Source organism: Pristis pectinata, chromosome 8 (assembly GCF_009764475.1).
Source record: "Pristis pectinata isolate sPriPec2 chromosome 8, sPriPec2.1.pri, whole genome shotgun sequence".
Lineage (NCBI taxonomy): Eukaryota > Metazoa > Chordata > Chondrichthyes > Rhinopristiformes > Pristidae > Pristis > Pristis pectinata.
In genome coordinates this window covers 87,968,569-87,994,620 of record NC_067412.1, presented here as the reverse complement: position 1 = coordinate 87,994,620, position 26,052 = coordinate 87,968,569, and the positions used below count along the sequence as shown (strand labels likewise).

The window sequence follows — 26,052 nt, the reverse complement described above, 5'->3', positions numbered from 1 at the left end:
ATTTACTAATTGGGTGGGCTGGTGAGGATACGAATAGAGTAGCACTTAGCAAGTGAAACACAACACAGAGGATGTGTAACCTTAAACTGACATGGATTTATTCTTTTCAATGTAACTTTTATTTCCAAGCCAAATCCAATAATTGATGATATGGTGCAGCTTTCTTCCAATACTGGTCACTCATCTACACCATAGTGTATTTGTCACAAACTTCCTGTTATCATACTGCTCTCTATAGAGGCCTGAATTATTTGTATGAAGGCACACATACTAATAACTGCAGTATTTAAATCCACGTACTTCTAAATCTAGAATAAAAAGCACACATCCTCATGAAATACCATATTGATTTAGGGGAGGAAGTTTGCCTGGCTTATGCAGTCTGGTCCATTTTGTAATTCCAGATCCACCAATGTGGTCAACTTTTAATGCTCCTTTGGTTTAGAGGTAGATTGAAATTAATGTTAAATGTTAACCTTGCTTATCATTTCTGCATCCCACAAATAAAACAATTAAAGATTATTATCTTCTTCGGTACAACTAAACAAGATCATTAACCAAGAAAATTTTTTTTTAATAAAAGTACTAATTCCCTTGATTTAAATAAGGAAACTTTAGCTCTCTTTGTCTATTTAAATTATTTTCCCATTGGACTTAAAGAGAAATGGCAAGTTAACACAAACATTCCAGAATCTAAGTTATCTGCAAGCAATGTCAATAGCTGTTCCATTTGTTTAGTTCATGAGGTGTCCTGTCCATAGCATGGAGTCAATATGCAGCCTGCAACTCCTAGCTATCCTGTTAACAAAATCAACGACTCATTTTCATTTCTGCTTATGGTTTATACATCATTTTGTTCTTTCACTTTGCAGGATTGGGCATTTATCAAATTCTTAACAGGATACTCCTATTGATGAATAATTTTTTATATTCAATGTAATTATTTCTTTTTAAAAACAGCTTTGCTTTTTTAAATTTTTTTTTGAGGGAAATGACTAGTTCATACAAAGTGAGAAATTTAGGGGGAGCATACGTTTGGAGGTATGAATTGGAAAAGAGATAGTACATCCATGAGAAACATTGAGCAGCAAGCATCATCTTAGTTAAGAGTTATTGAAAGAATCTATTGTTGCCAACTTGAAATTAAAACAGAATATGCACTTAAGGGAAAATTAACAGTTCCAAAATAAATATCCCCCAACCTTTTCACCATTTTGGCACAAGCCAGGAGTGTGATGGAATATCCTCCACTTGCCTGGATGAGTGCAACTCCCACAAGTGTCAAGCAGCTTGGTATCATCCACAACAAAGCACTGCATCCACTACCATAAACATTCATTGACCCCACTATCAGTGCACAGTGAATGCAGTGGGTACCAGCTACAAAATACACTGTAGTTACAAGCCAAGACAATAATGACAGCAACTCCCAAACTCGCAGCCTTTACCTTCAAGGACAACAGCAGATACGTGAGAATATCATCATCTGCAGTTAACTACCAGGTTGTACACTCTCTCAAATTTGGAAATATATAAAAAGTAAACCTCCAAAAGAGGTAAGTTTGAAGATATATACTAGTGCAAAAATATTTTTAAAATTGTCATCCACAAAATACAAGATGAACAATGAGCCTGAAAAGGTTTACATACATTACAGCCTCTAAGTAAAATTGAAAGGACTGTTTACTATATTTATCTATATAAGTCATGAAGATGGAATAATAAAAGAAAATTCTTGGTAATCAGACACAAAGTAACGGTCACAAACCTGCTTTCATTAATAGTGGGTCTTGGTTAGTCTTTGAATGATGACCAGAAATTGTCCAAGGCTCAAGATGTTTGTTGTTTGCTAAATTAAACTTGGAACCAATATTGCCTGCTCAGCCTCTTAACATGAACAAGAGAACAATGGGATCCACCTTTACTTAATTAGAACACTCCAGTCACCTGGCTTGAAAATGTGGTTGAAAAAAAATCACATGCCAATGATGTCAACTAAGTGAAAAAACAGTATAAGTGTTATAAAGAAATCAGGGTAGGGGAAAATGACAGAGAGAAGGGGTTACTGAAAGAAGATCCAGAATTCAGTCCTCAGTCCTTGGTTTTTGCCACGGACAACTTGTTCATCTGCAACTTGTCAATATGACTTTTTCAGCTTGTAAGAATTGCACGTGTTTGGAAATCTTTTGCAAGTTACAAGTCATTGTTAAGAATTACTCATTAGAATTAAACATGTCTCACTTAAAATAAACTGTTTAAACTGCTTCATTAGCTGGAAGCATCGTCTCCTTGGTTGGGAGAAGGGATCCACCGTTCGAAATAGTGATTATTGACAGCTAGACCTTTCCACAGAGACTAAAGTAGTGAAGTAAACTAGTCCTTGAAGTGCAGGTTGACACAGTATAATCTCCCTATAGTGAGGGTACTTGTAGATACTTATGCTAGATAGAACTTAAAAGTCTTGACAAGTTTAGAGCTCTCAGACAGTACACTCAATATCATCACATCATATACTCACCACCCTCTGCATGAAAAAGTTGCTCCTCCAATTCTTTAAATTTTTCCCTTCTCACCCTAAACCTATGCCCTAGTTTTGGACTCCCTCACTCTGTGGAAAAGACTGCTACCATCCACCTTACTTATGCCTCTCATGATTTTATAAACCTCTACAAGATCACCCCTCATTCTCCTGCACTCCAAGAAATAAAGACCTAACCTGGTCAACTTCTCCCTATAATACAAGCCCTCTTGTCCTGGCAAAATCCTCCTAAATCTTTTCTGCACTCTTTCCAGTTTAACCATGTCTCTCCTACAACAGGGTGACCAAAATTGTACACAGTACTCCAAGTGCAGCCTCACCAATGACTTATACAACTGCAACATAATGTCCCAACTCAATGTCCTGACCGAAGGCCAGTGTGCTAAACGCCTTTTTCCCCACCCCGTCTACCTGTGATGGCACTTTCAACGAACTATGCATTTGTAGTCCTAAGTCCCTCTGTTCCATTACACTCCCTAGTGCCCTACTATTCATAGTAAAGTCCTACACTGGATTGACTTTCTAAAATGCATCACCTCACACTTATCTATATTGAAATTCATTTACCACTCCTCAGCCCACTTCCCTAACTGATCAAGATCCCCCTGTAATCTACAATAGCCTTCTTCACTATCAACAACACCTAATTTTGTGTCATTCGCAAACTTACTTATCAAGCCTTATGCAATCGCATCCAAATCATTTATACAAATAATGAATAAGAAGGGTCCCAACACTAACCCCTGTGGCACACCACTAGTAATGGAAATCATGGGTGCTGCAGTATAAAAGTCACAATGACAACAGCACAAAGATGATCCAACTCTCTTAAAATACCAATTGAAAAACTTCATTTTTTTTCCTCCAAAAAAAACAGATGATTATGTGAGTGTGTGATTTTGTGCACACTTCTTTGGACTTTTTGGTAACAAAATAATCAGATATTTGAGTTTTCCTTCTTTCAGATTTGAAAGAAGGATCCTGTTTTTAAAGTTACATTCAAAAAGATCCAGAAATTTAACCAACAGAATAAAATAGCTAAAAGAATTATGGTCACTGTTTTCTGGAATCAATAAAATTTTTATCCAAGATTGTTAATAATATTAAATCAGTTAGTGTGAATATTAATGCAAATACAGCAAAATTTGGAAGTACATTCAAGTAAATCAAAAGGATTTTAACAATTGAAATTTAAGTATTTCATGAACTTTAAGAACAATCTCCCACCTTCCACATTCAGTACAGGGGTTTCCTGGGTTAAAAGTGACCTGACATGGAATTGTTTCTACCTTAAGGTGATACACAAATGTTTTCTATTCCCACTGTTTACATGCAGTACACCACATTTTTTTTTGGATATTCTTGCTCAAGTCTCTGCACAATTTCCTCCTTTTCAGCAAAGGACTCGGTATTGGTACCATTCTTTCATGCCATCCATCAACCAGTACACAATTTGACTCATACAATACTGCTAGATTTTGAATTGGAAAATTATCAAACTCATCTAATTTTTTTTTGAGTTGAATGTCAGTGGACAATAGGTTGATTTAACTGTAATATCATGCTCCCAAAACAGCATCTTGTACGATTCAGAAATATGATGGTGAGATTTTAAAGTGCATAAAATGGAAATAACAGTCACTGACCGAAAGTAATGCAACAAACTTTATAGGGCTGGCATGAATAGTTTGCCTTTTTCCAAATATATGATTGAAACATTGACTATTCAGCAGATCCAGATTTGTATACAATTACAAACATAATAGAAAAGGCTTTAGCATGGTGCTTAAAGTAAACTAAAAACAAAAGTGCTTAACCAGTAAACTGAAGATTTTACCTCAACTGCCTCCCTATAACTTCAAACTGTCACTCATAATAATACTCCTTTGTCCGGGTGTCTTTTACACAATGTACATCATTTTGTTTCAATAAGAAATTATGGTGCAACATTTACTCTTTATTCATCACCGAATCCGCAGCTTAGGCTCTCATTGTGCTGTTCTCAAGCTCACGGATCAATAAGCAAACAGATTGCCAACTCAGCTTTTCCAGCATGATCTAGACAACAATTAATTTAACAATCACTGGAGGTACAAGCAATACCGTTATAAACAGTACCCTGGTTAACCAAAAATCCCATCCTTTATTAGAAAATGTGACATTCTTCCATGGCTTTGTTAATTATGACTTCCTCATTAAACCAGCATTAGAATTGGTGAACTTGGCAAAAATTCAAGATGACCACCACATCAGCTAATTTTTACAAAAACAATGAATGCAGTAATATCATCGCAGTAACAATGAAATGCAATACTCCCCTATTCAAATTATCAACAAAATCCCCTTCTCAGTTTCTACGTAACACTCTTTCAATAACATTTCTCCTACCCTGATTTAAGTTTGTTTTAACTCTATTCGTAAGATAAATTATATTAGGTTCAAAGCAGCAAAGTGGTAGTCAATTATGTGCTTATTTCCCCTCACTCTCAAAAAGATTACCAGCATGCAAATCACTGAAATCTACAGTTATTTGCATTAGTTCCACAAACAGCAAACAAAAGTCCTATGTTGCATCATTTAGATCTATACCATTCACCAGGCTTTGAACATTAAGTTATAAAAAATCTTCTCTCTCACTGTTACAGAGAGGCTGGCCAATGACTGGAAAACATGGTAAAGTACAGTAAAACAGGTCTGCCCCAAGAAAATGTAAACCAAGAACTACAACTGGAAAATTGTACAGACCAAACAATTAACAATAGCTATACAGTCTACCTGCCTCCTGACTCCCAAGGAACTCCCTGTATTTGTGGTAATATCACTAAAGCTTACTGCTGCAAATTCAAAAAAAGGCTGTTAATTATTCCAAACTTCCATTTAAGCAGAGGATAAAACATGGCCTTGCAAAGCTACATCAAAAAAGCTTGTATCTGAAAATAATGCATTCACTGGCAAATAAATGTGGAGTAAGTGCACACTCGCAGAGAAATAGGATAAATAATGTCAAGTTATGCTTACTTCCTCCCAATGTCCTTCTAACATAACAAATCAGATTTAGAATATATTTACTGTACAACACACAAATCCAAGATTATAAAGCATCCATTTCACTGCATACAACTTGTCAAGTCACTGCACAAACTCCTATCCTCCATTTTGACATTCAGTTAATATTTCATTGCTTCACACAACCTTGTACTTTGATCGCCTGAAAAATGGAAAACAAAAGCAGAACAAACCTTCAGACGTAGAGGTATACTTCAGCCCATCGGATTTGGTGAAATCTATGCTGGCATAGCCTCCAGAATCTATTCTGCTGGCGACGTGGGGTTTATCTGGAGTCTGCACACCTCCATTTGATTCACAACATCCGTGATCCTCCCTTAAGTCCAAAGCAATATAGTTCAATCCATTCTGAAATCCTGCAGATGTATTTCTGCACATGGTACTTCTGTGCTCATCACTGGCGTAGTCATTTTGTTTAAGCCAAACATTATCAAATGAAGCAGAGCTGTGCCTTTTACTCCCATCAGCAAAAAAAGGAGATGAGGATGCCACCGTGGGTGTTGAGGAGAATGTCTCTGAACTGTGGCGCCTTCTTCCTTGTGGGTCAGCACGGATCACCTTTGGAGCATGATTGGCATCAGGGAGAGGATTAAGGACAGGAAAGGTATTCATACCAGGATACTGATCAATAATACACAATCGCTTTACAATGGCAGTAGGACTAGTCACCTCTGCACTGTCAGGCTTTGGCGAAGCAGAATGAGTGGCTGTTACCGCCAAATTAAAAGTCATTTCTGTGTAGTCATCTACCTCCGCAGGTGTGTTGACACAAGCAGCACCAAGAGGAACACTGATGTAGGCATCATTTGGCTGGCTTCTAGTTACACTTGAACTTGAAACAATGGGCATACCAGTCAAAGAATTTGAGGAAAGAATAGCTGGTTTTGGTGACTGTACATCTAAATCTACACTCATGTAGTCTGACAACGGAGAGCGTCGGTGTTCACTGCTGGAGCCAAGAGAAGAAGGGGATCCTTCTGCAGAAAGCGAGTATGGCGTATTACTAGTTTTCTCACTAAAAGCAATATTAATGTATTCTCCTGGACTTTTTGGCTCAGGTGGCAAACTCTGCTCAAACAGTCTTGGTAAACTGTTTACTTCTGGCGTGCCCAGTGATAACCTTGTTGGTCTTTCAACCCTGCCTTTCTGTACAACACGGTCATCTTGGTTAAGTGTCCTTGGAGAATGAGATGTTTCATGAATTAAACCACTGTTGGTAATACTGCCAGTAAATAACGATGCCTCCCCATACATCAACCTTCCTGGTGAACACATAGGAACATATTCATCATGCTCACCGTTTTCTTGTGAAGGAGTTTTGAATGATCTAGGCAGTGAATAATACGAGCTGTAAGACTTTTGAGATTCAGGACTATTGTGATTATAGAAAACATCACTAGATAATTTCCGTGTATTTAGATTTCTTTGGGACATGTCCATATAGTCACTATTTGATAATTTTTCATTGTTGCTGCTCAATAGTTTGGAACTATATTCTGTAAACATGCTTCGTACTGGAGAGCTGCTATCATTTGGGGACATCACCATGTATCCCCTTGAGTCTATTTGACTTGCCGGTAAAGAACTAATTTGTTTTGGAGCAGAAATGCTTTTAAGATTCATTGGCATATAATCATGATTTCTATTATGGCTGGTAGATGCAACACCAGGCATCATTGGCATATAACCATCATCTCTTGGTCTACTTTGGCTTTGGTTAACTGATGACCCAATCTCAACATCACTGTAATCTTCATGGTAAGGATGACAGGTCAACTTTGGTGAGGCAGAACATGACAGCTGGTTACCAATACCCCCACAGTTTGAATCAACATTAGACTCTTCCAAAGATGAAGTTGTCTGTGTAGTTTTTTGATGCATTATCACAGCACCAGGGGTTGTTAGAGAGTGGGTCCTCTTTCTGTATCCTTTCTCAGCAACCATGTAGTCATCTCTTATTCGGCTTTCAGGATTTATAGCATTAATATGTCTGTCCATTGAGATGTAATCACATAAACAGTTTTCTTCTTGAATTGGTGGTGTATTACCAAGTGAATCTGGTGTATTACTCCGAACACGGAAGTACCTGAAGTCCCCAGGACTAGATCCATATTCATCAGAGGAAATAAATCCACCATCACTTGGGGAACCACAAATGGATGAACTTGATGGGCGTGTAAGGGGATCAGATGCTGAACCATGCCCACTACTGGAAGAAACACTTACAGGGCTTGTGGTAGATGGTAGGTATGTCACCGGCAGAGATACTGACCTACTATGGTTTGAAGGGCCAAATGGTGGCTTTACATACCTGCTACCCCCATCTCCTCTACTCAAGCCCATTCTTGCAGAATTTAAGTGGATTAAACTTCCAGTAACAGACCCAAAGGGCCTTGTCATTGTACCTTCACCTTCGCTAGATGTTCGAAAACGATATGCCTCATTCTTGGATGCAGAAGTCCCAGTCACACTCTCCGTCCTAGAACGCCTTTGCAATCCAGTCTGACTAGGTGGCAAATTACCAAGATGTCTTCGAGTCAAAAATGATATGGGGTTAGTCCCAGAGGACTGGCTTTTACTTCTGGGACGAAACTCAGTGAAAGCTTTTAAAGCTCTCATTGTCTCCAAAATGGTTTCATGCATGTTTTGAGCTACCACCGAGTCATCTACCTGCATCCACAACTCACCAGGACCAATTGAAGCTGAACGCCCGACCTCAATAAAGAAAAAGTTCTCAGAATGGCCACACCTCCTGATGTTCATCAACTGCAAATGCACAGAAGGCACGTCAGAATTGATTTTAACAAAATGGATCATCTTGCTGGAAAGACACAATCTGTACACACCAGTCAGGTTCTTGGTCTGCCCTAACCCTTTTGGCTTCACGTTAATCTGCCACACTTCTTTGAAAACTGTGCCAGGGGTAAAATTGCCATAGTTTTCCTCCACTTCATCAGGCTCCAAAACTGTCTTCTTCCCTTCATTCATTAGTTCACTTATGGCCAAGTACCAGCTCTCTTGTTCTTGGTCGTTCTCCGCCACCATGGCAAAGTATTCATCTTTTGTGTACAGAGCTACCAGGTACTTGCTTTTGGCGTCTGCTCTCCTGCTGACCGTGAAGCACTGATAGAGGGGGATGACCCTCTTCGGGGCGGTCGACCGGTTTCTCCATTTCTTCTCGCTGTCGTAGTACTCCAGCCTGGCCGGACCCAGGTGGCTCTGGCCCTTCAGCACGAAGAAGCGCTTGTGCCCGTGCTTCTGCTTCCTCATGTAGCCGTACTTCTTCACGTCCTCGTAACCGTCCATGGTCGTCGAAGTGGAGGTGGTGGCGGTGGCGGCGGCAGCCGCCGCTCGCGCCGCGGGGACAACCGGCTCCCGCGCGCCCCCGCCGTCGTCGCCACCGGCCGCCAGCGTCTCGCGCGCATTGGAAGCCGCCGCCGCCGCCGCCTCGCGCAGCGGAGGCGCCTGAACTCCGGGCTCGAGCCGAGCCGTGTTGTTGTTGTTGCTGGCGAGCCCGTCGCGCGGCGCCGAGTCCGGCGCGTGTCCACCCCTTACCGTTGACGCCGGCGACGACGGCGGCGGTAACGGCGGCGTGTTTGTTGTTGTTGTCGTCGTCGCCGCCACTGTCACCGTCCTTCTCCTGGCAGCCGTGTCTGCGGCGCGTCGGTTGTTTTCATTGTCCCCTCTGTTGTTGTAGTGTCGGCGTAGTAGTAAATGCTCCTGGTGGTAATAATTGGGCGAGCTCGCCATTGTACCGGCTGCCCCCTGATGGAAGGAAACCCTGCCACTGCCGCCGCCACCACCTCCTCCTCCTCCTCCTCCTCCACCTCCTCCTCCTCCCCGCGGAATTACTCAGCTATCACTTTACCTCAAGGGTTTTGGCGGCGTAAACATCTCCCCGACTGCCCGTAAAAATACACATCGGAATGGACTGATTTTCAACCCCTTCCCCCCGCCCCCCTTTTCTCAGTCACGGCAAAAAAACAACCTGTGACGTACCCTTCACGGAGTGAACCGTACTTGCTGCCCTAATGTGGGTGGGCGGAGTCGCGGGCTGACTGGCAGAAAGGCCGGCCAGTTAAGCATCGCCCAAATCTCCAGGTGCGCTGTCAATCGTGAGCCGGGGGCCTATAGATCGGGACGTCGGTTGGTCCGCTCGCGTCCGTCTTGCGTCTGTGCCAATCGTCTGGCAGGAGGGGCGGGATCAGTGGGCGGTGTGTGTTTTTTTTCGCTCCCGCCCTGTGCCAAGTTTGTTGGACCTGCAAAGCTTTGCTGAGGCGAGGTATTGTGTAAATCAGTTTGTGATTGTGCAATTTCACTTCTTATTGGCTGTTGGGCAAGTGGTGGTGCTAAAGCTGCAATACGCTAATTTTTTTTAGGAAAAATCTTTCGTTAATTTATATTCATCCAGCATCCAGCAGTTCTTCGCTATCATCAGAAAGACTAATGGAGGGGAAGGAAGATGAGTAATATAGTTAATGCTGCAGAACCGGCTGTTAATTGAGATATAACAAACGTTTGAAAGGGAAGCAAATTTGCAAAAATTGTTTTGCTTTAAGATGTAACTTCACTGAATTCATATATATTTGTAACTTTTATATTTGCATTTAAATTGACCCCCTCCCCCAAACAGTTTTTGAAGAAATGGAAAGGCACACCATGTTCAGTCCTCACGAGAGTTGTAGTTGATAAACACTTTTTTTTCCGCGAAAGGGAATCCTTTGAGAAAACTGCATTTGCCAGAAAGCCGTGCAAGCGCAGGCGTGCTTTTTTACCCCCACCCCCCTGCGCATTCTTGTGTTGTTTACACCAAAATCTGTGATGAATAAGCGTTTGGTATCCGCAGTGAAAAGAGATGTTGTTACCTACGTACGCACTCCGGTATGTTGGAGATTGGATGAATCCAATCTGCTTATTGTATATATTCCTATTCTGACACTTTTAGTCTTTAAACTGATAATAAAGGTGGATGGAATGACTGTCTTTACAGGGGCGGTTCTACATTATTGATTCATTAATATTTCAAATACGTCTTATCCCGCACTTTTTTTAGAACTGCTGTTCCCAAATTAAGCTGCTAAAAAAAACCCACCAGGTTGATAAAATACTGTAAATCTACTGCAATGTTTCTCAGATCTGTGACTCGTAAAAACAGTTAGGTTTTCTTACTGAATAAGGCCTCTATTTCTAATTCCAAAAAAAATGCTCGCGCATACGCTACAATCTGGAACAAACTGCTTCTCTTATTTGGCTCAAGGGCACCTGCCTGCTGCAGTAACCGTACTGAAGATTATGAAGTTAAATGATAAATAGATGAAAATTTACTAGTTATTGCACAAAAATTGGGAATATAAAGAAATATATGAATTTTAAACACTTTGTTGCAGTCCACTGTAATATTTATTTGATAAATGATTTAAAAACACGAATTGTTTGTTACAGTGCAGATAGCAGTAAGAAACAATTTGTTTGTCTACATAACAACCAAGAGCAATGGAATGTGATGTTTGGTCAAATAAAGATAGTCCATGGGAGTCCTCAAATGTGACTGTGGACTCCATGAAATTTTATAGGTTCATTTGAACCAAAACAAAATCTTACTGATCTTTATATCACCAACCATGCTGCACTGTGTCAACATGATGAAGCAATACACTTCTACATTGAACATCATTAGCATGAAGCAAAAAACAAACTGTTGGGGGGATTCAGCGGGTGGGGGTGGGGGTGGGGGTGGGGCAGAGGGAATTGTAGCTGTTTCAGGTCAAGACCCTGCAGCTACAGTTCCTTTCCTCCCACAGATGCTGCTTAACCTGCTGAGTTCCTCCAGCGGTTTTTTTGCTTCAGATTCCAGCATCTGCAGTCTCTTGTGTTATCATTAGCAGCAAGACTTTTGTCAATAAATAATACTGCAATATTTTCTGAGTAGGAGACTTCAATTTCTACCACAAAGTGGCTCAGTGTTATGACCACAACTATATTTCAGGACATGGATGGTTAGTAAAACTGGCATGAGTCAGGTTTTGAGAGAGTAAATTATTTACCTTCATCTCACTAGCCTATTTGTCCTCCTGAGTATTGGTGGGCATGGCCATCTTGTCATTGTGAATTGCTACTGATTTGAGAACCAAATTCAATGTGCAGTGTGGCACTAAATCAACTTGATAAAATCTAATCTGAGTTCTTCCAAATTTGAATGAAGTGCTATTAACAATCAGCAACAGTGGAACTGAATATAACAATTTTCTTATCCAGGCACATTCCTCATTTTTTTGAGAACCTTCATACTAGCAAATCAGCAGTGGTTTACCAGAAACTGGAAAATGGAGTGTCAAATTTAACACTCAGTACACCTTATAATTAGATACCAGTCTTGTGAAAGTGTTGGCTGAATGCTAATCATAACAAAGACTAGATGTTATATGACAGCTCCAGTACATCTAGATATGGTGGCAGTGCATTTATTTAGTAAACCAGAGGCCTGGATAATAATCCAGTGACCCAAATTCAAACCCCACCAATGGCAATTGTGGAATTTAAATTCTGATTGATGATATGGAATTTTGGAACAGCAAGCTGTCTAACCATAAAAGCTAGTGGATTGTTGTAAAAACCTACCTTGATTACCTAATCCCCTTCAGAAGAGGAAATCTAGCATCCTTGCCTAGTCTGGTCTGGTAATATGTGATTCCAGACCAACCCAAATGGTTGATCCTAAGATGCCCTCCAAAAATATCTAGCAAACATCTCAGTTGAAGACTGCTCACTACCACCTCCTTCTCAAGAGAAACCAGGGCAAAGAATGAATGAATTCCAAAATGTGGTTCCATCAGGAAGTCAGTGGGAAAGATTCCAGGCAACACATCACTTGTCAACTGAGATGGACCACAGCAGACATAATGGTGAAGAATTTGCATTTGTCCAGAGTGTCTGCTTTCCAAGATCCCCAGCATCATACAAACCACTGCCCAGTCATCTTGAAATATTCCACCTGATCTTTACATGAATGAGGCATGGCAGAGGTTATAGTCCCTAACACTAGCCTGGCTTAAGTGTACAAGACTCTTCTAGCAAAAGTGCTAAATAATCTGGCAAGTGTACCTTCCCTATCTTTAGTGTAGCAGTTAGCATGAAGCTATTACAGCGCCAGTGACACGGGTTCAATTCCCACTGCTGTCTTTAAGGAGTCTGTATGTTCTCCCCATGTGTCTGTGTGGGTTTCCTCCGGGTGCTTCGGTTTCCTCCCACATTCCAAAGACATATGGGTTAGGAGCTGTGGGCATGCTATGTTGGCGCCGGAAGAGTGGCAACACTTACGGGCTGCCCCCAGAACGTTCTCAGTAACGCAAAAAGATGCATTTCACTGTGTTTTGATGTACATGTGACTAATAAATAAATATCTTATAAATAAAATATTATGATTGCTTAATACTTTTACACTGGCAAACTTTATTAGTGCTCACTTCCCGTTCCAAACCATTTGTCTCCAGACCTCTTCATAACCTCAATGCATACATGAGCTAAATGCCATAGAACATATGAACATTCAATTTGGAAACAGCAGTAGGCATTTGGTTTTGGATGATCTGATTTAAATCAACTCTGCATTTCCACCTACTCACGGTATCCTTTCATCCCCTTTGTTATCAAGATTTTATCTATCTCTGCCTACAATGGGAGGTTAATTGGCCACTGTAAATTGCCCCATTCTCACCTATCTATGGTCTCCTGCACTGTTACAACAAAGCCTCATGCAAGCTTGAGGAACAATACCATCTGCTCATCTTGCAGCCTTCCAGACTAGATATTGAATTCTCCAATCTTAAATAGCTCTTTCTTTCTGTATGTATCAGACCTAGCCATTTCTGCCAGTCATCCATCTCTGATTTTTGCCTCAGTTTTTTTCTCTCTATTAGTATAGTCTAGCCTTCTAGCATATCGCACAGCATTAGTAACACAACAGACAAAGAAATATAATCTCATTTTAACTACCACCTTAAGTCATTTGGTCTGAACTTATAAAAAATATTCCCTTTGTTCTACAAATATTATTTGCCACATTAGTCAATGCCAGATTATTATCACACAGGCAAGGACTGTTCCATTTGCTGAAGAGTCGAACATTGAATTAAATATTGTGAGCCCATCAGTAACATCCCACTTTAACCACACAATCGAAGGCAGTTTATTGATGAAGCAGCTGAAGCTGGATAGGCCTTTGACACTACCTTGTGGAATTGCTGCAGTGATGCCCTGGAGCTGAGATGATTAATCTATAACCTCAGCCGTCTTCCCTTCTGTGAGCCATCTTCCCTTCCCATCTTCCAGTCATTGAAGTGCATTGATGCCCATTGATTTCAGTTTTACCAGAGCTTTTGATGCCACACTTGGTCAAGTGCTTCCTTGGTGTCAAGGGCAGGCTCTCTCACCTCATCTGCAATTCATCTCTTTGGTCCATGTTTGGATCAGACTGTGATGTGTTCTGGAGCCACGTGATCCTGGGGAAAACCAGGCAGGTTATTGGTGAGTAAGTGCTACTTGACAGCACTGTCAATAACACCTTCCATTACTTTACATATGATTAGTGGTAGATTGATTGGGCATTTGTTAGCCAGATTGGACTTCTCATGCTTTTTTGTGAACACAACATACATGGGCAATTTTGCACATTATTGTGCAGCTCCCAGAGTTGTAATTATATTGGAACAGCTTGACAAGAGGTACAGCTAGTTCCGGAGAACTGCAGCTTAGATTTTGTCTGGTCTCATTGGCTTTGCTGTATCTTATGCTCCCAGCCAATTCTTGATATCAAGTGGAGTGAATTGAATTGATTGAAGACTAGCTTTTGTGGTGGTGGGGATCTCAGAAAGGAACTAAGATGGATCTTCCATCTGGCTAAACACTGTTGTGAATTCGTCAGTCTTGACTTTTGCACTTATTGGCTGGGCCTTGCCGCGTTTGAGGATGGGAATGTTCTTGGAGCATCCTCTTCCTATTAGTCCTTCAATTGTTGACCACAAATCACAAAAGGACTGCAGAACTTCAATCTGACTCTTTGAAACAGGGTTGATCCGCTCTCTGGATAGTAGATTGTGGCAGTATGCATTTATCCTGTTGCCGATTGTCCACAGCACCTCATGGATACCATTTTTGAGCTGCCGGACCTGGTCTGAGTATATCCTGTTTAGCATGAATATAGTGGGACATAACACGATGGAGGACGTCTTCAGTGTGAAGACAGGCTTTGTCTCCATAAGGAATATGGCAATCACTTCTGCCAATGCTATTGTGGACAGGTGCATCTGCAACAAGAAGACTGACGAGGATAAGGTCTGAGTTTATTCCTTTTGTTGATTCAATCACCAACTGATGCAGAGTCAATCTGACAAGTCTATCCTTCTGGATTTGGACAGCTCATTCAGTGATCATACCTCAAAACCACTCTTGGTGATGAACATTGCTGTCTCCCACCCAGATTATAATTGGTGCTCTTGCTTTCAGTGCTTCTTTCAAGTGTTGATCAAAATGAAGAGTGGTGATTCAGTGAGAGAGGATGGAAAGTAATAATCAGGAGGTAGTTTCCTTGCCTAAGTTTTACCTGATACCATGAGCTTCATGGGATCTGGCATTGATATTGATGACTCCTGGGTTTTCTCCCTCCTGCCTGGATACCACAGTGTTGCTTTCTCTGCTGGGTGTCCTGCCATTGTGACAGGATGTCATGGATTATGTTGGAATTTCACATGTTGTCTGGAAGGTATGAATCTGTGAGTATGTTACTTCTCTAGTCTGTGGGACAGGGTGCATTCCTTTGGCGGCTTGGCAATGTAGCGTTTAGTGTAACGCTATTACAGCGCCAGTGACCCGGGTTCAATTCCACGCTGTTTGTAAGGAGTTTGTACGTTCCCCCTGTATCTGCGTGGGTTTTCTCCGGGTGCTCCGTTTTCCTCCCACATTCCAAAGATATATGAGTTAGGAGCTGTGGACATGCCATGTTGGCGCTGGAAGAGTGGCGACACTTGTGGGCTGCCCTCAGCACATTCTCAGTAATGCAAAAAGACGCAATTCACTGTGTGTTTTGATGTACATATGACTAATAAATAAATATCTTCTCTTATCCTCTGTTTTTGCATGTTTCCAACAAATGGGCTCAAGGTTCTTAAAGCCATCCTGAATGCTGCTTCTCCATTTAGAGCTATTTTTTGGGCCTAAAATTCCACAAGGCAATGATGTTCCCTGACTGAGATCGCAGAGCAATGTAAGGTCTATCATTGTTTATGCTGGCCATGCGGGTCTTGATATTACAGGTCCCAAACTTCATAAAGAGTCATGGAAATCACCTGTGTGATACTTCTTTTAATGTGGGATAGTTGGTACACATTAGCTGCCACAGGGATGACAGAGCAAGGTCTTGATCCAGTGATACTTGGGCAGAGAAGCTTTGGCAACAGCTGCCTCCTAGCTTTCCCAGTTACCTCTTTTCTCTTTCTTTTGTCCCTGTGCTCTCCACCCTCCACACTTACTTTCTCCCTATCTCACCTGCAGCCCCCCAACCACCCTCCAGCCCTAGCAGCACCCTTATGTTCCCTCATTAAAACTTAATCTGATGCTTGTCGACATAACTCCAAATTTCATGCGCTACACTTAACATTTTCTCTTTCTCTGGGTTTGTGGAGTGGAAGATGTCAACTTCTTGGAAACAGGAATTTCTCAAAGTTTGGTGACTATGAGATTCCATGTGGTCAATGACATGTGCCTGATATATAGAACTGAAGTCTGCATCTCAAAGCTTTCTGCTACTTTGATTGGCTGTTAACCTTCAGATCCTGTTTCTGAGAAAGATAGTTTTATTTTGTTTCTCTAATCATCTTTCTTCTGATTACAAAGACTTTCTCACACCTGGCTATCTGTTCACACTATTCTTTGATAGCAGGTTTGATGAGCAGTTTTTAATAGTTCTTTTCAGCACTTCTCCTTCATATTTTTAGTAGTTTATTTTGGGAACCTTGGTAGTAATACAATAGAGTCAATATAACTTAACTTTTTTCACCCAAAGCTTCTATGATAGAATCACTCTCTCCCTCAACATCTTGGAATGTTGCAGCCATGGAACATTTTTATTATTATTCTTCCATCAAAGTCAGGATCCCTCCAGTGGTGGGCACAATGATACTGATTTACTCTGTACATTTTGATAGCAGGTTTGGCAGTCAGGAAGACTCCCACAGCTGTGAAATGCATACTCCTGCTCTGGCCCAGTTTTATAGATAAAAGGCACAAAACAAAATTCCCTATGGTTGCAAAGCATTTACAGCACAGAAAAAGACCATTTGGCCCAACAGTTGAAGCTGGTGTTTATGCTTTATGCAAGCTGTCTTCTGCAGAGCTTCCATAAGATAGAGATGAGGTGATTCTTTTTTTCTCTCTCAGAATCTTTAGAACTTTCTTCCTCAAAAGGAAGTGGAAATAGAATCTTTGAATATTTTTAACGTAATGATGATTGGATCCTTGATAAGTAAGGGTGTGAAAGGTTATTGGGCTAAGTAGGACTGTGGAATTAAGGTTATAATCAGATGGGCCATGATCGTACCGAATGGAGCAACAGGCTAGAAAGACCAAGTGGCCTACCCCATGCTAATTAAAATGTTCGTATCTATCTATGTATCCTACTTCATCTAACCCCATCAATAATCCCATTCCTTTCACTTTGAATGCATCTTCCCTTCTTCATTCAGCCACTCCCTGTGGAAATTAAATTCGCATTCAGCAAGGAAGGAATTCCAAAATTTCCTATTGGTTTAAAAGCGACTGCTTGTATTTTTGACTCTTGGTTCTGGCTCACTTGTTAGGTGAACATTTTTTTCCACAGTTGCCCCAGTTCCACTCTAGCAAACCATTTCAGTATCTTAATCTCTAGTAGGTCACCTTATCAGTCTTTCCTGAGGAAAATAATCCAAGTTTATTCAATCTTTCCTGATATAATGGTGCCAGAACTGTCAGGTTTAAATAATTTTTTTACGTGCTAACCAGAGCCTCCATATCCTTTCTCAGGAAGTGGTGTCACTTCTTGCGAGTTGGAGGGCTTCCTCCTTAGAGGGAGAAGTTGGACATCATCATTGAAAGGATTTAGAAAGAAGATTATAAGCAATACCAGATACACTGAAGTAAATGTTCTTTGATTGGTTCCAGGAAAATAAATTTATAGGCCTGGTAACTCCCAGACCACATTGAAATGACATTAATGGTATTTCTGCCCACTAAAATCAGAGGAAGCTGACCCTGTCAGAAATTCTGGAGTCAGCTAATTTATATAACACTGGCAGGAAAATTGTCTGACTTCCTGCTGGTAGGAGTCTAATAAGTTAAAAGTGTCCAGAAAATTTGGTAAGAGTAGGAGGTTGCCTTCGCTATTTAAAGAGCTGAACAGGCACTTGAAAAAGGAACTAACCTGAGCTGAGCAAAATACTAAGTACACCATCTGGTATCTGTTATAAACTTCTTTCTAAACCCTTTCAATGATGATGTGCAACTTGCCCTCTCTTATGAGGAAGCCCTCAGCATAACCTCTGATTCACAATAAGCAACACAACTTCCTGAGAAAGGTCTTAGCTGACTGAAGCTAAATAAGGAAGACAGCATGTTTTTAATTTTTCAGACGTGGAGTATAACTGCCACAAATTAGGGGAAAAAAGAATGCCATTGACGTAATGCTAGGAAAGAGTCTTCTGTTGCAACAGCACAGTCAATTTGGAAATATTTGGCTGTGTGGTCTCTAACTGCAGTGAACCCTGGAGTGTCAGAGAAAAAAATTACTCATTAGGTCTTCTGAGTGTTTTCAGGTGACTATCAGCCAATTAATTGAATCACAAATGCATATTATTATTCTCTTGGAAAATAGTTAGGCATTGTTCTCTAGCATATATTACAGCGCACTCCTTGTCTGAGAAGGAATGTCTCTTGACTGCACAAGTATCTAGTTTCTCATATTCTGTCATGTTTACTGTCACACAATCCAGGTCTTTGTACCATAATATCCACCTTCAGAAGTTTCCACTCCATGAATTCTGACTGCAGGATTTAGAATTTGCAGCAACCATTGAGTACTGTGTTCTTCCTGTAGCAGAAGGTAACAAACATTGCCAGGGACATCAAGTTACTCAAAAGGGTGTGCCAGTTTTCAGGATCCAACTCCACATAGAAGCCAAGACCATAATTGTGAACTATTGGTCTGGCAGTTGAGAAATGATATGTGATTTTCTTTCTTAATAAAGTTTTGGATCAGTATCATTTGGTGTTACCAAGTACATCACTTATGACTCTGCATGTTTTTTTTTGTGTACTAGCTGTTCTTCTATGTTAGCGTCAAAGCACTTGTTGCTGAACAGGAAGAAAGTCGTCCTTTACTATGCACTCCTAAAAAGGTAAGATAAGACATCTTTATTAGTCACATGTACATCAAAACACACAGTGAAGTACATCTTTTCCATAGAGTGCTATGGGGTCAGCCTGCAAGTGTCGCCACGCTTCCAGCGCCAACATAGCATGCCCACAGTTCCTAACCAGTATGTCTTTGGAATGTGGGAGGAAACCGGAGCACCCGGAGGAAACCCACGCAGACATGGGGAGAACATACAAACTCCTTACAGATAGGGCTCTGAACTACATCTGTAAGGACTTGAACCTGGGTCGCTGGCACTGTAATAGCGTTACGCCATCCACTACACTACCGTGTTTACATACCACAGATAACGGGGCTCTGAACTGCATCTGTAAAGAGTTGAAGCTGGACCGCTGGCACTGTAATAGCGTTACGCTAACCGCTACACTACCGTGCCTGCCCAGAAACCAAGTGGACATGAAATAGGCTGATTCTTTTGAAAATCAAAAGATTGCTGATGCTGGTGCTGCTCTCGAGCATATATTGGGCTTTGTTGGGACAGCATAAGAGGCCAAGGACAGAGAGGTCAGCTTGAGAGTGTGATGGAAAAATAATGAGACAAGCAACTGGCAGCCCTGGTCACCCTTGCTCAGGTCTCTCCTCTGCTTGGCATAAATTCTTCTCAACGACAACTTCTAGATTAACTTCACTTGTTTCCAGTGAATTAACAGCTTTTACATTCCTTTAATTGTGTTGTTTTCTTTAACTGCGATCATTAACTTATGAAACATGGCTAAGACAATCCACACAAGTCAAAGCTTTGCCTGCCTTTTTGTGGTAAATGTGGAACAGTCCTTGTTTCAATTGCTCTCATGCTCTCTCCCTCACCTCTTTCCAGTACATTGATGATTGCATTGCTGCTGCCTTCCAACTCTCATGCAGATGCTGAAAGTTCCATCAGTTTTTCTGCAAATTTCCACCCTGCTTTCGTTTTCATATCTGTCATCTCTGACTCTTTCCTTCCATTTCTCAACCTTTTTGTCTCCATATCTGGGGATAGCTTAGTGACTCATGCCCATTTAAGCCCACAGACTCCCACAGCTATCTTGACTTTGCCTTCCACCATCCTAAATCCTGTAAAAACTCCTTTCCATTCCCCCATTTTCTCCAGTTCCATAGTATCTGTTCAGGTGATGACACACTCCATACCAGTGTTTACATACCATAGATAATGGGGCTCTGAACTACATCTGTTCTATTTCCCAACCTTCATACTATGCAGAGCAATAATAGTGTTCCCCTTCTCCTCATCTTCCAACCCACTAGCTTCCACATTCAATGGATTATCTCCTTAATTTTCCCTCCATGCACATCTTCCCCTTTCAGCACTCCAAAGGGACCACTGCATGACAACTTTCTGGTTCACTCTTTCATTTTCACTCACCGCACAGCAGCTTCTCATGTAACTGCAGGAGATATATCACTCATCCTTTCACCTCTTTCATCTGCATCATCTAGGGGTGTAAATGCTCCCTCCAGGTTAAGCTGCAGTTTACTTTGTCCAGTTTAATGTCCTGCATTATGTGCTCATGATGTGGTCTCTTCTAAGTTGGAGAAACCAAATGTAAATTGGATGTACGCTCTGCAGAATGCCTTTATTCAATTTGCAAGGGTGACCTGACCTACCAGATTCCTGTCACTTTGATTCTCCATCCCAATAATAGAATCATTAAGAGAATAAAAACTTGAATTTATATTCCATTTTCTGCAACTACAGGATGTCCAAAGGGATTTATTACTTCTGAAGTGTAATTGCTATTGTAATAAGGGTAGCCAATAGTCAATTTTCCCCTACCAAGATCCTACAAACAGCAACAAGATACATAATCATAATCTTCTTGGATGATGTATCTTCTTAGTCTGCTGGTTCATGAGATAGAGAAAGCAAACATGCAGGTAAGGCAAGCAATTAGGAAGGTAAATGATACCTTGATACATACAGGAGGATTGAAGAACAAAAATAAGGAACTCTTGACAGTACAGGAATTTGCTGAAACTACATTTAGATTACTTTGTTCAGATTTGGCCTCAGCATAATGCTATTACAGCGCCAGCGATCGGGATTCAATTCCCTTCGCTGTCTGTAAGGAGTTTGTACATTCTCCCCGTGGCTGCGTGGGTTTCTTCTGGGTGCTCTGGTTTCCTCCCACATTCCAAAGACATACAAAGGTTAACATAGGTGTAATTGAGCGGCGTGGGCTCAATTGGCCAGAAGGGCCTGTTACCGTGCTGTATAAGTAAAGTTTAAAAAAAGTACTTAAGAAAGGATATTAGAGTCAGTGCAGTGTAGCCACACTAGATTAATTCCTAGGACTTCCTATGAAGCATGATTGGTAAATACTTAGAGCTGAGAGGTGATCCTCACTGAAACATACAAATTCTGAGGGGGATTGACAGGATAAATGCCAAGAGGCTGTTTCTTCTAACTGGAATGACCAAAACTAGAGAGCTTATTCACACGTGAAAAACACGATGATGCTGGAGGAACTCAGCAGGCCAGGCAGCATCGGTGGAGAAAAGCAGGCGGTCAACGTTTTGGGTCAGAACCCCTCTTCAGGACTGAAGATAGGAAAAGGGGAAGCCCAATATATAGGAGGGAAAAGCAGAGCAGTGATAGGTGGACAAAAGAGGGGAGGTGGGGTGGGCACAAGGTGGCGATAGGTAGATGTAGGTAAGAGATAGTGATAGGCAGCTGCGGGGGAGGAGAGAGCAGATCCACCGGGGGATGGGTCAAAGGTATGGAGGCAGATGCTCCATTGGCGGAAACCTTGCAGCCTAATGGCATGAACATTGAATTCTCCCACTTTAAGTAATCCCCACAACCCCTTCCCCACAACCCCCCCCCCACCATGCTTCTTCTCTTCTTCCTTTTCCTAGCCTATCTTTTTTCTACCTTTTTTCCCCTTTCTCTCTTTACCTTTGACCCATCTCCCAGTGGATCTGCTCTCCCCTTCTCCCCCGCACCTGCCTATCACTATCTCTTACCTGCATCTACCAATCATCACCTTGTGCCCACCCCACCTCCCCTCTTTTGTCCACCTATCCCTGCTCTGCTTTTCCCTCCTATATATTGGGCTTCCCCTTTTCCTATCTTCAGTCCTGAAGAAGGGTCCTGACCCGAAACGTTGACCGCCTGCTCTTCTCCATGGATGCTGCCTGGCCTGCTGAGTTTCTCCAGCACATTAGTGTTTTTCATCTCGATTCCAGCATCTGCAGTGCTTTATTTCTCTAGCTTGTGCGCAGGACAAGGTAGGTGCTAATTAGTGCCAGTTAGTGTAATGCTATTACAGTGCCAGTGACCCGGCTTCAGTTCCAGCTGCTATCTGTAAGGAGTTGGTACATTCTCCCCCTGTCTGCGTGAGTTTCCCCTGGGTGCTCCAGCTTCCTCCCACATTCCAAAGACATCCGGGTTAGGAAGTTGTGGGCATGCTGTGTTGGCGCCAGAAGCGTGGCGACACTTGAGGGCTGCCGCCAGAACTCTCTACACAAAAAATGCATTTCACTGTATGTTTCAGTGTACATGTGACTAATGAAGATATCTTAATCATGTCTGAGATGAGGAGAAGTTTCACTATTTAGGGGATTGTAAATCTTTTCTCAATCTCAGACAGATGTGGTTTTTCAGTCACTCAGTATACTCAGTATTGATATCTAATTATGATAGGTCTTTGGACACTTAGGGATTGGATGAGGAAGTGGACAAGGCACAAGATCATCCATGAAATTGAGTAAGAGTGCAGACTTTAGTGAAGATACTGCTTACACCTAACTTTTCTGTTATTTTTTGAAGGAATTGCAGAGTATGGAGGAGGCTTCCTAAGTATGATTGGAATATTTTTCAATACATGGAAATAGTATCTTGAGGTACTAGGAGACTCCACATGCAATCACTGTAAATGCTTTACTATTCTGAAGTACTTCCTCTTGATAAACAACACCCTTTCAACAGTGATACATATGCCAAAGCACAGATCAGAAGTCCTAGGATTCGATACCATTGATGTTCCTAATTCTGCCATGATGGTGAATACTTCTTCCCTTGATCAATAAATTTTTGGGATTAAGAGATATGAGGTTAATGCAGGAAAATCACACTGAGATAATGGATAATGTATCAGCCATGATCTTGTTGAATGTAAGCAAATATAAGGGGCTGAATGACTTACTTCTTCTACCATTTATGTTCTTCAGCCAAAGAACTAAGTAAAATTTTTGAAAACTGAAGCCCAGAGTAAATAGGCTGCATCTGGCCCTGCAAAGTTGTAAATCTCAAACAATGCTCCTCTCAAACCAGGAATTTTGGCACTTCAGCATTTTGCTTACCCACCGAGGATAGTACAGACCCTTGCATCATAAAGTCACCTAAAAATTTATCTACTTATTTGAGAGAGAAACACTTCTTTCTCTGGGTCATCAGTTAAAACATTATCCTGCTACTTTAAAGAAAGATAAAACTAAAGAAAAACAAAAAGTAATCTGTAGCTCTCCTTTCAGTATCCTTATAATGTTTAAAGCTGCAGAAAAAGTTCTGTCAAAATAAATATTAAAGGTCATTACTTATTTTTAGCTCTCCTTAAGCTTCAACAATTGTACAAAATTTGCCTGCATTATGTTGTTTTGCCAGCTTGTAAGTCTTCTGTACATACGTAAAATGTTTAGCACATATGTGACATTCTGTATCTGCTAAATAAGTAATTCTTGAATATTGTAAAAGGTTTATAATAAGACACTAAAGTTTATGTAAACATCTTCTTGTTATTTTCACTGATCCTAAAAATATTTCCTTCATCTGTTCATGCTCTCTGGGTTTCTTGATAGCTGGGCAGAGAGATGGAAATGAAACACCATGCTGCTATGTTTTCTATCAATGAGAATCTCCCACCAATTACAGACACTGAAGTGATCCTGTTTGTTATGTTGTTGAGTTTCATCACAAAGCTGGAAGTGATAGTGCTGAGAAATCCCAGGCAAAATACCCTGACAATATTTGCTGGGCATGTATCAATCACAAAGAGAGCAGCATTTATCTCTTAACCAACATCATTAAAGGATATTATATAGTCATGCATCCTGTTGCTGTTTGTAGGACTTTGATAAGGGAAAATTGACTAAAGGCTTTCCTTCATTACAATATCAATTACACTGCAGAAATGACAATTTTCCTTCAGAATCCTCAAGTTGCAGAGAGTGCTTTGTAAAAGCAAGTTTTTATTCCCTTAATGATTTCTGCTGTTGTTTTGCACATGCAAGCAAAGATTAATATCTTATTAAAAAGTTTTGTCTATATGGCACTTGCTTTTAATACATAATCATTTCTTAAATCAATAGTTGATTCTAACAGCTATATGTGCCAGGGTAAGTAATTTTCAGTATGTAATCAATTTTCAGTATGTAAGCATATTTTCAGTATCTAATCATATTGAAAAAATGAACCTGGATGCTCTAGAGTAGAAATTGTTCCTAGTTACATGCTCTAAAAACATATATACCACCATATGCATGTCATACTCAAGTTCTGAAATTTGAATCCATTGACAACAATGCAACTAAATTTCAGAAGTGGAGAGCAATGAATTTCATTGGAATTGTACTTCAGATGGACTGTACAATACAAGTATGCTACCATGCATGAACTTTTGTCAAAGCAACCTTAGAAGAATTCTTTCCCACTATATTTGGGATAAAAATAGATTGCTTAAAGATTATTTGTGGATGGTCCCTCTGGGAATAAGCTCTTTCATGAGTTATGCTTGAGCCTAATTTTTTATCGTTTTGTTTTGTAGAGATAAATCAGAAATAAAATTAAAATTTAAAAAGTGAATCTGTTACCATTATATGAAAAAATACCTTACTTTTTAAGTAATTACTTTAACAAATTCTTCAATGCTGCACTGCACTAAGGCTTATGCTGACCCTCAGAAAAAAATATCTTCGTCTGGAGAATCAAAATGGAAGTCGTTCCATGTTATAATCAAGTCAGAGTTCATAATGTATTTTGGAGCTCAGACAGTGATGTTATTAGATGGCTTATAGCATGACATGAAGTGTTTTATTGCAGGAAATTTCATCTTTTCAAGAGATTTAACATACTGTTGATCTGTTATAAGGGTAGAGATAGGGAACTGGCATAGAAAAGGAGTTGAAGCCAGTATAGATCTTCCATAATCATATAGAATAGTGGGGCAGCTTTGAGAGATGTAGTGGCCTATTCCTGCTCCTATTTCCTTGTGTTTACCTCTGCCTTCTTTCATGTTTTAATGGAAAGAACACCAAGAAGGCAGATCAAGTTTCGCTCAGGACAGATAACTAGGCTCTAAAGCAAACTGATGAGATGGATAACAAATGGGCAGGCTGGGAAGCAATTTGAATGGACATGGTAGGTCAGCAAATAGGCTGGAAAACATGTTGGAACAGTTGGTAAGCAGTTAAGCTGGAAAGTAATTTGCATTGGAGATGGTGGAAAATATACAATTACAACACCATAACTAGCTTTCTTTTCATTCTGTAAATTCCAAGGTGCTAGTGACGGGCTTCAGGTTACTTCCAACAACTCTAACAACCACACGAATTTCACTTACATATATAATTTCTTAAAATTAGCTACAGTGCATTGGATTGATAAATATACCCCAAATCAATTTGTTTAAAAGACAACGCCTTTTTGCCTTAGAGCCTATTGTTGAGACGACTTAAATTTATACTGGAAATGCAAATCAGGTTTGTCAAAATCTGAAAAGAGAAACAGAAACTACAAGCAGGAAAGGACCATTTTGTACCTTGAACCTGCTCCATCATTTTACATGATCATGGCTGTTCCCAGCATCCCTTTTACATTAAGGAATATATCTGCCATCTTCCTGAATATATCTAATGACTTGACCTCTACTGTTTTCTGTGTTAGAGCATTCACCACCTTCCTGGTGCAGACATTTTAGGTGGGATCCTACTCTATTGCTTGTGACAGAAAGTTCATTCTAATTGTCAGCTCCCTTCTTGTAAACCAGATTGA

At 40.6% G+C, this 26,052-nt stretch overlaps 1 protein-coding gene across 2 annotated transcripts in view; it reads right to left on the bottom strand.

The window, feature by feature from the left end:
- Positions 1-9,427, bottom strand: part of LOC127573194 (insulin receptor substrate 2-B-like) — an 81,561-nt gene extending 72,134 nt beyond the window's left edge. For both annotated transcript variants that reach the window (XM_052021190.1, XM_052021191.1), the window contains exon 1: positions 5,779-9,427. In XM_052021190.1, coding sequence (XP_051877150.1) covers positions 5,779-9,355 — 3,577 coding nt within the window. In that variant the 5' untranslated portion in view covers positions 9,356-9,427. The remainder of the gene's footprint in view (positions 1-5,778) is intronic.
- Between the last annotated feature and the right edge of the window lie 16,625 nt (positions 9,428-26,052).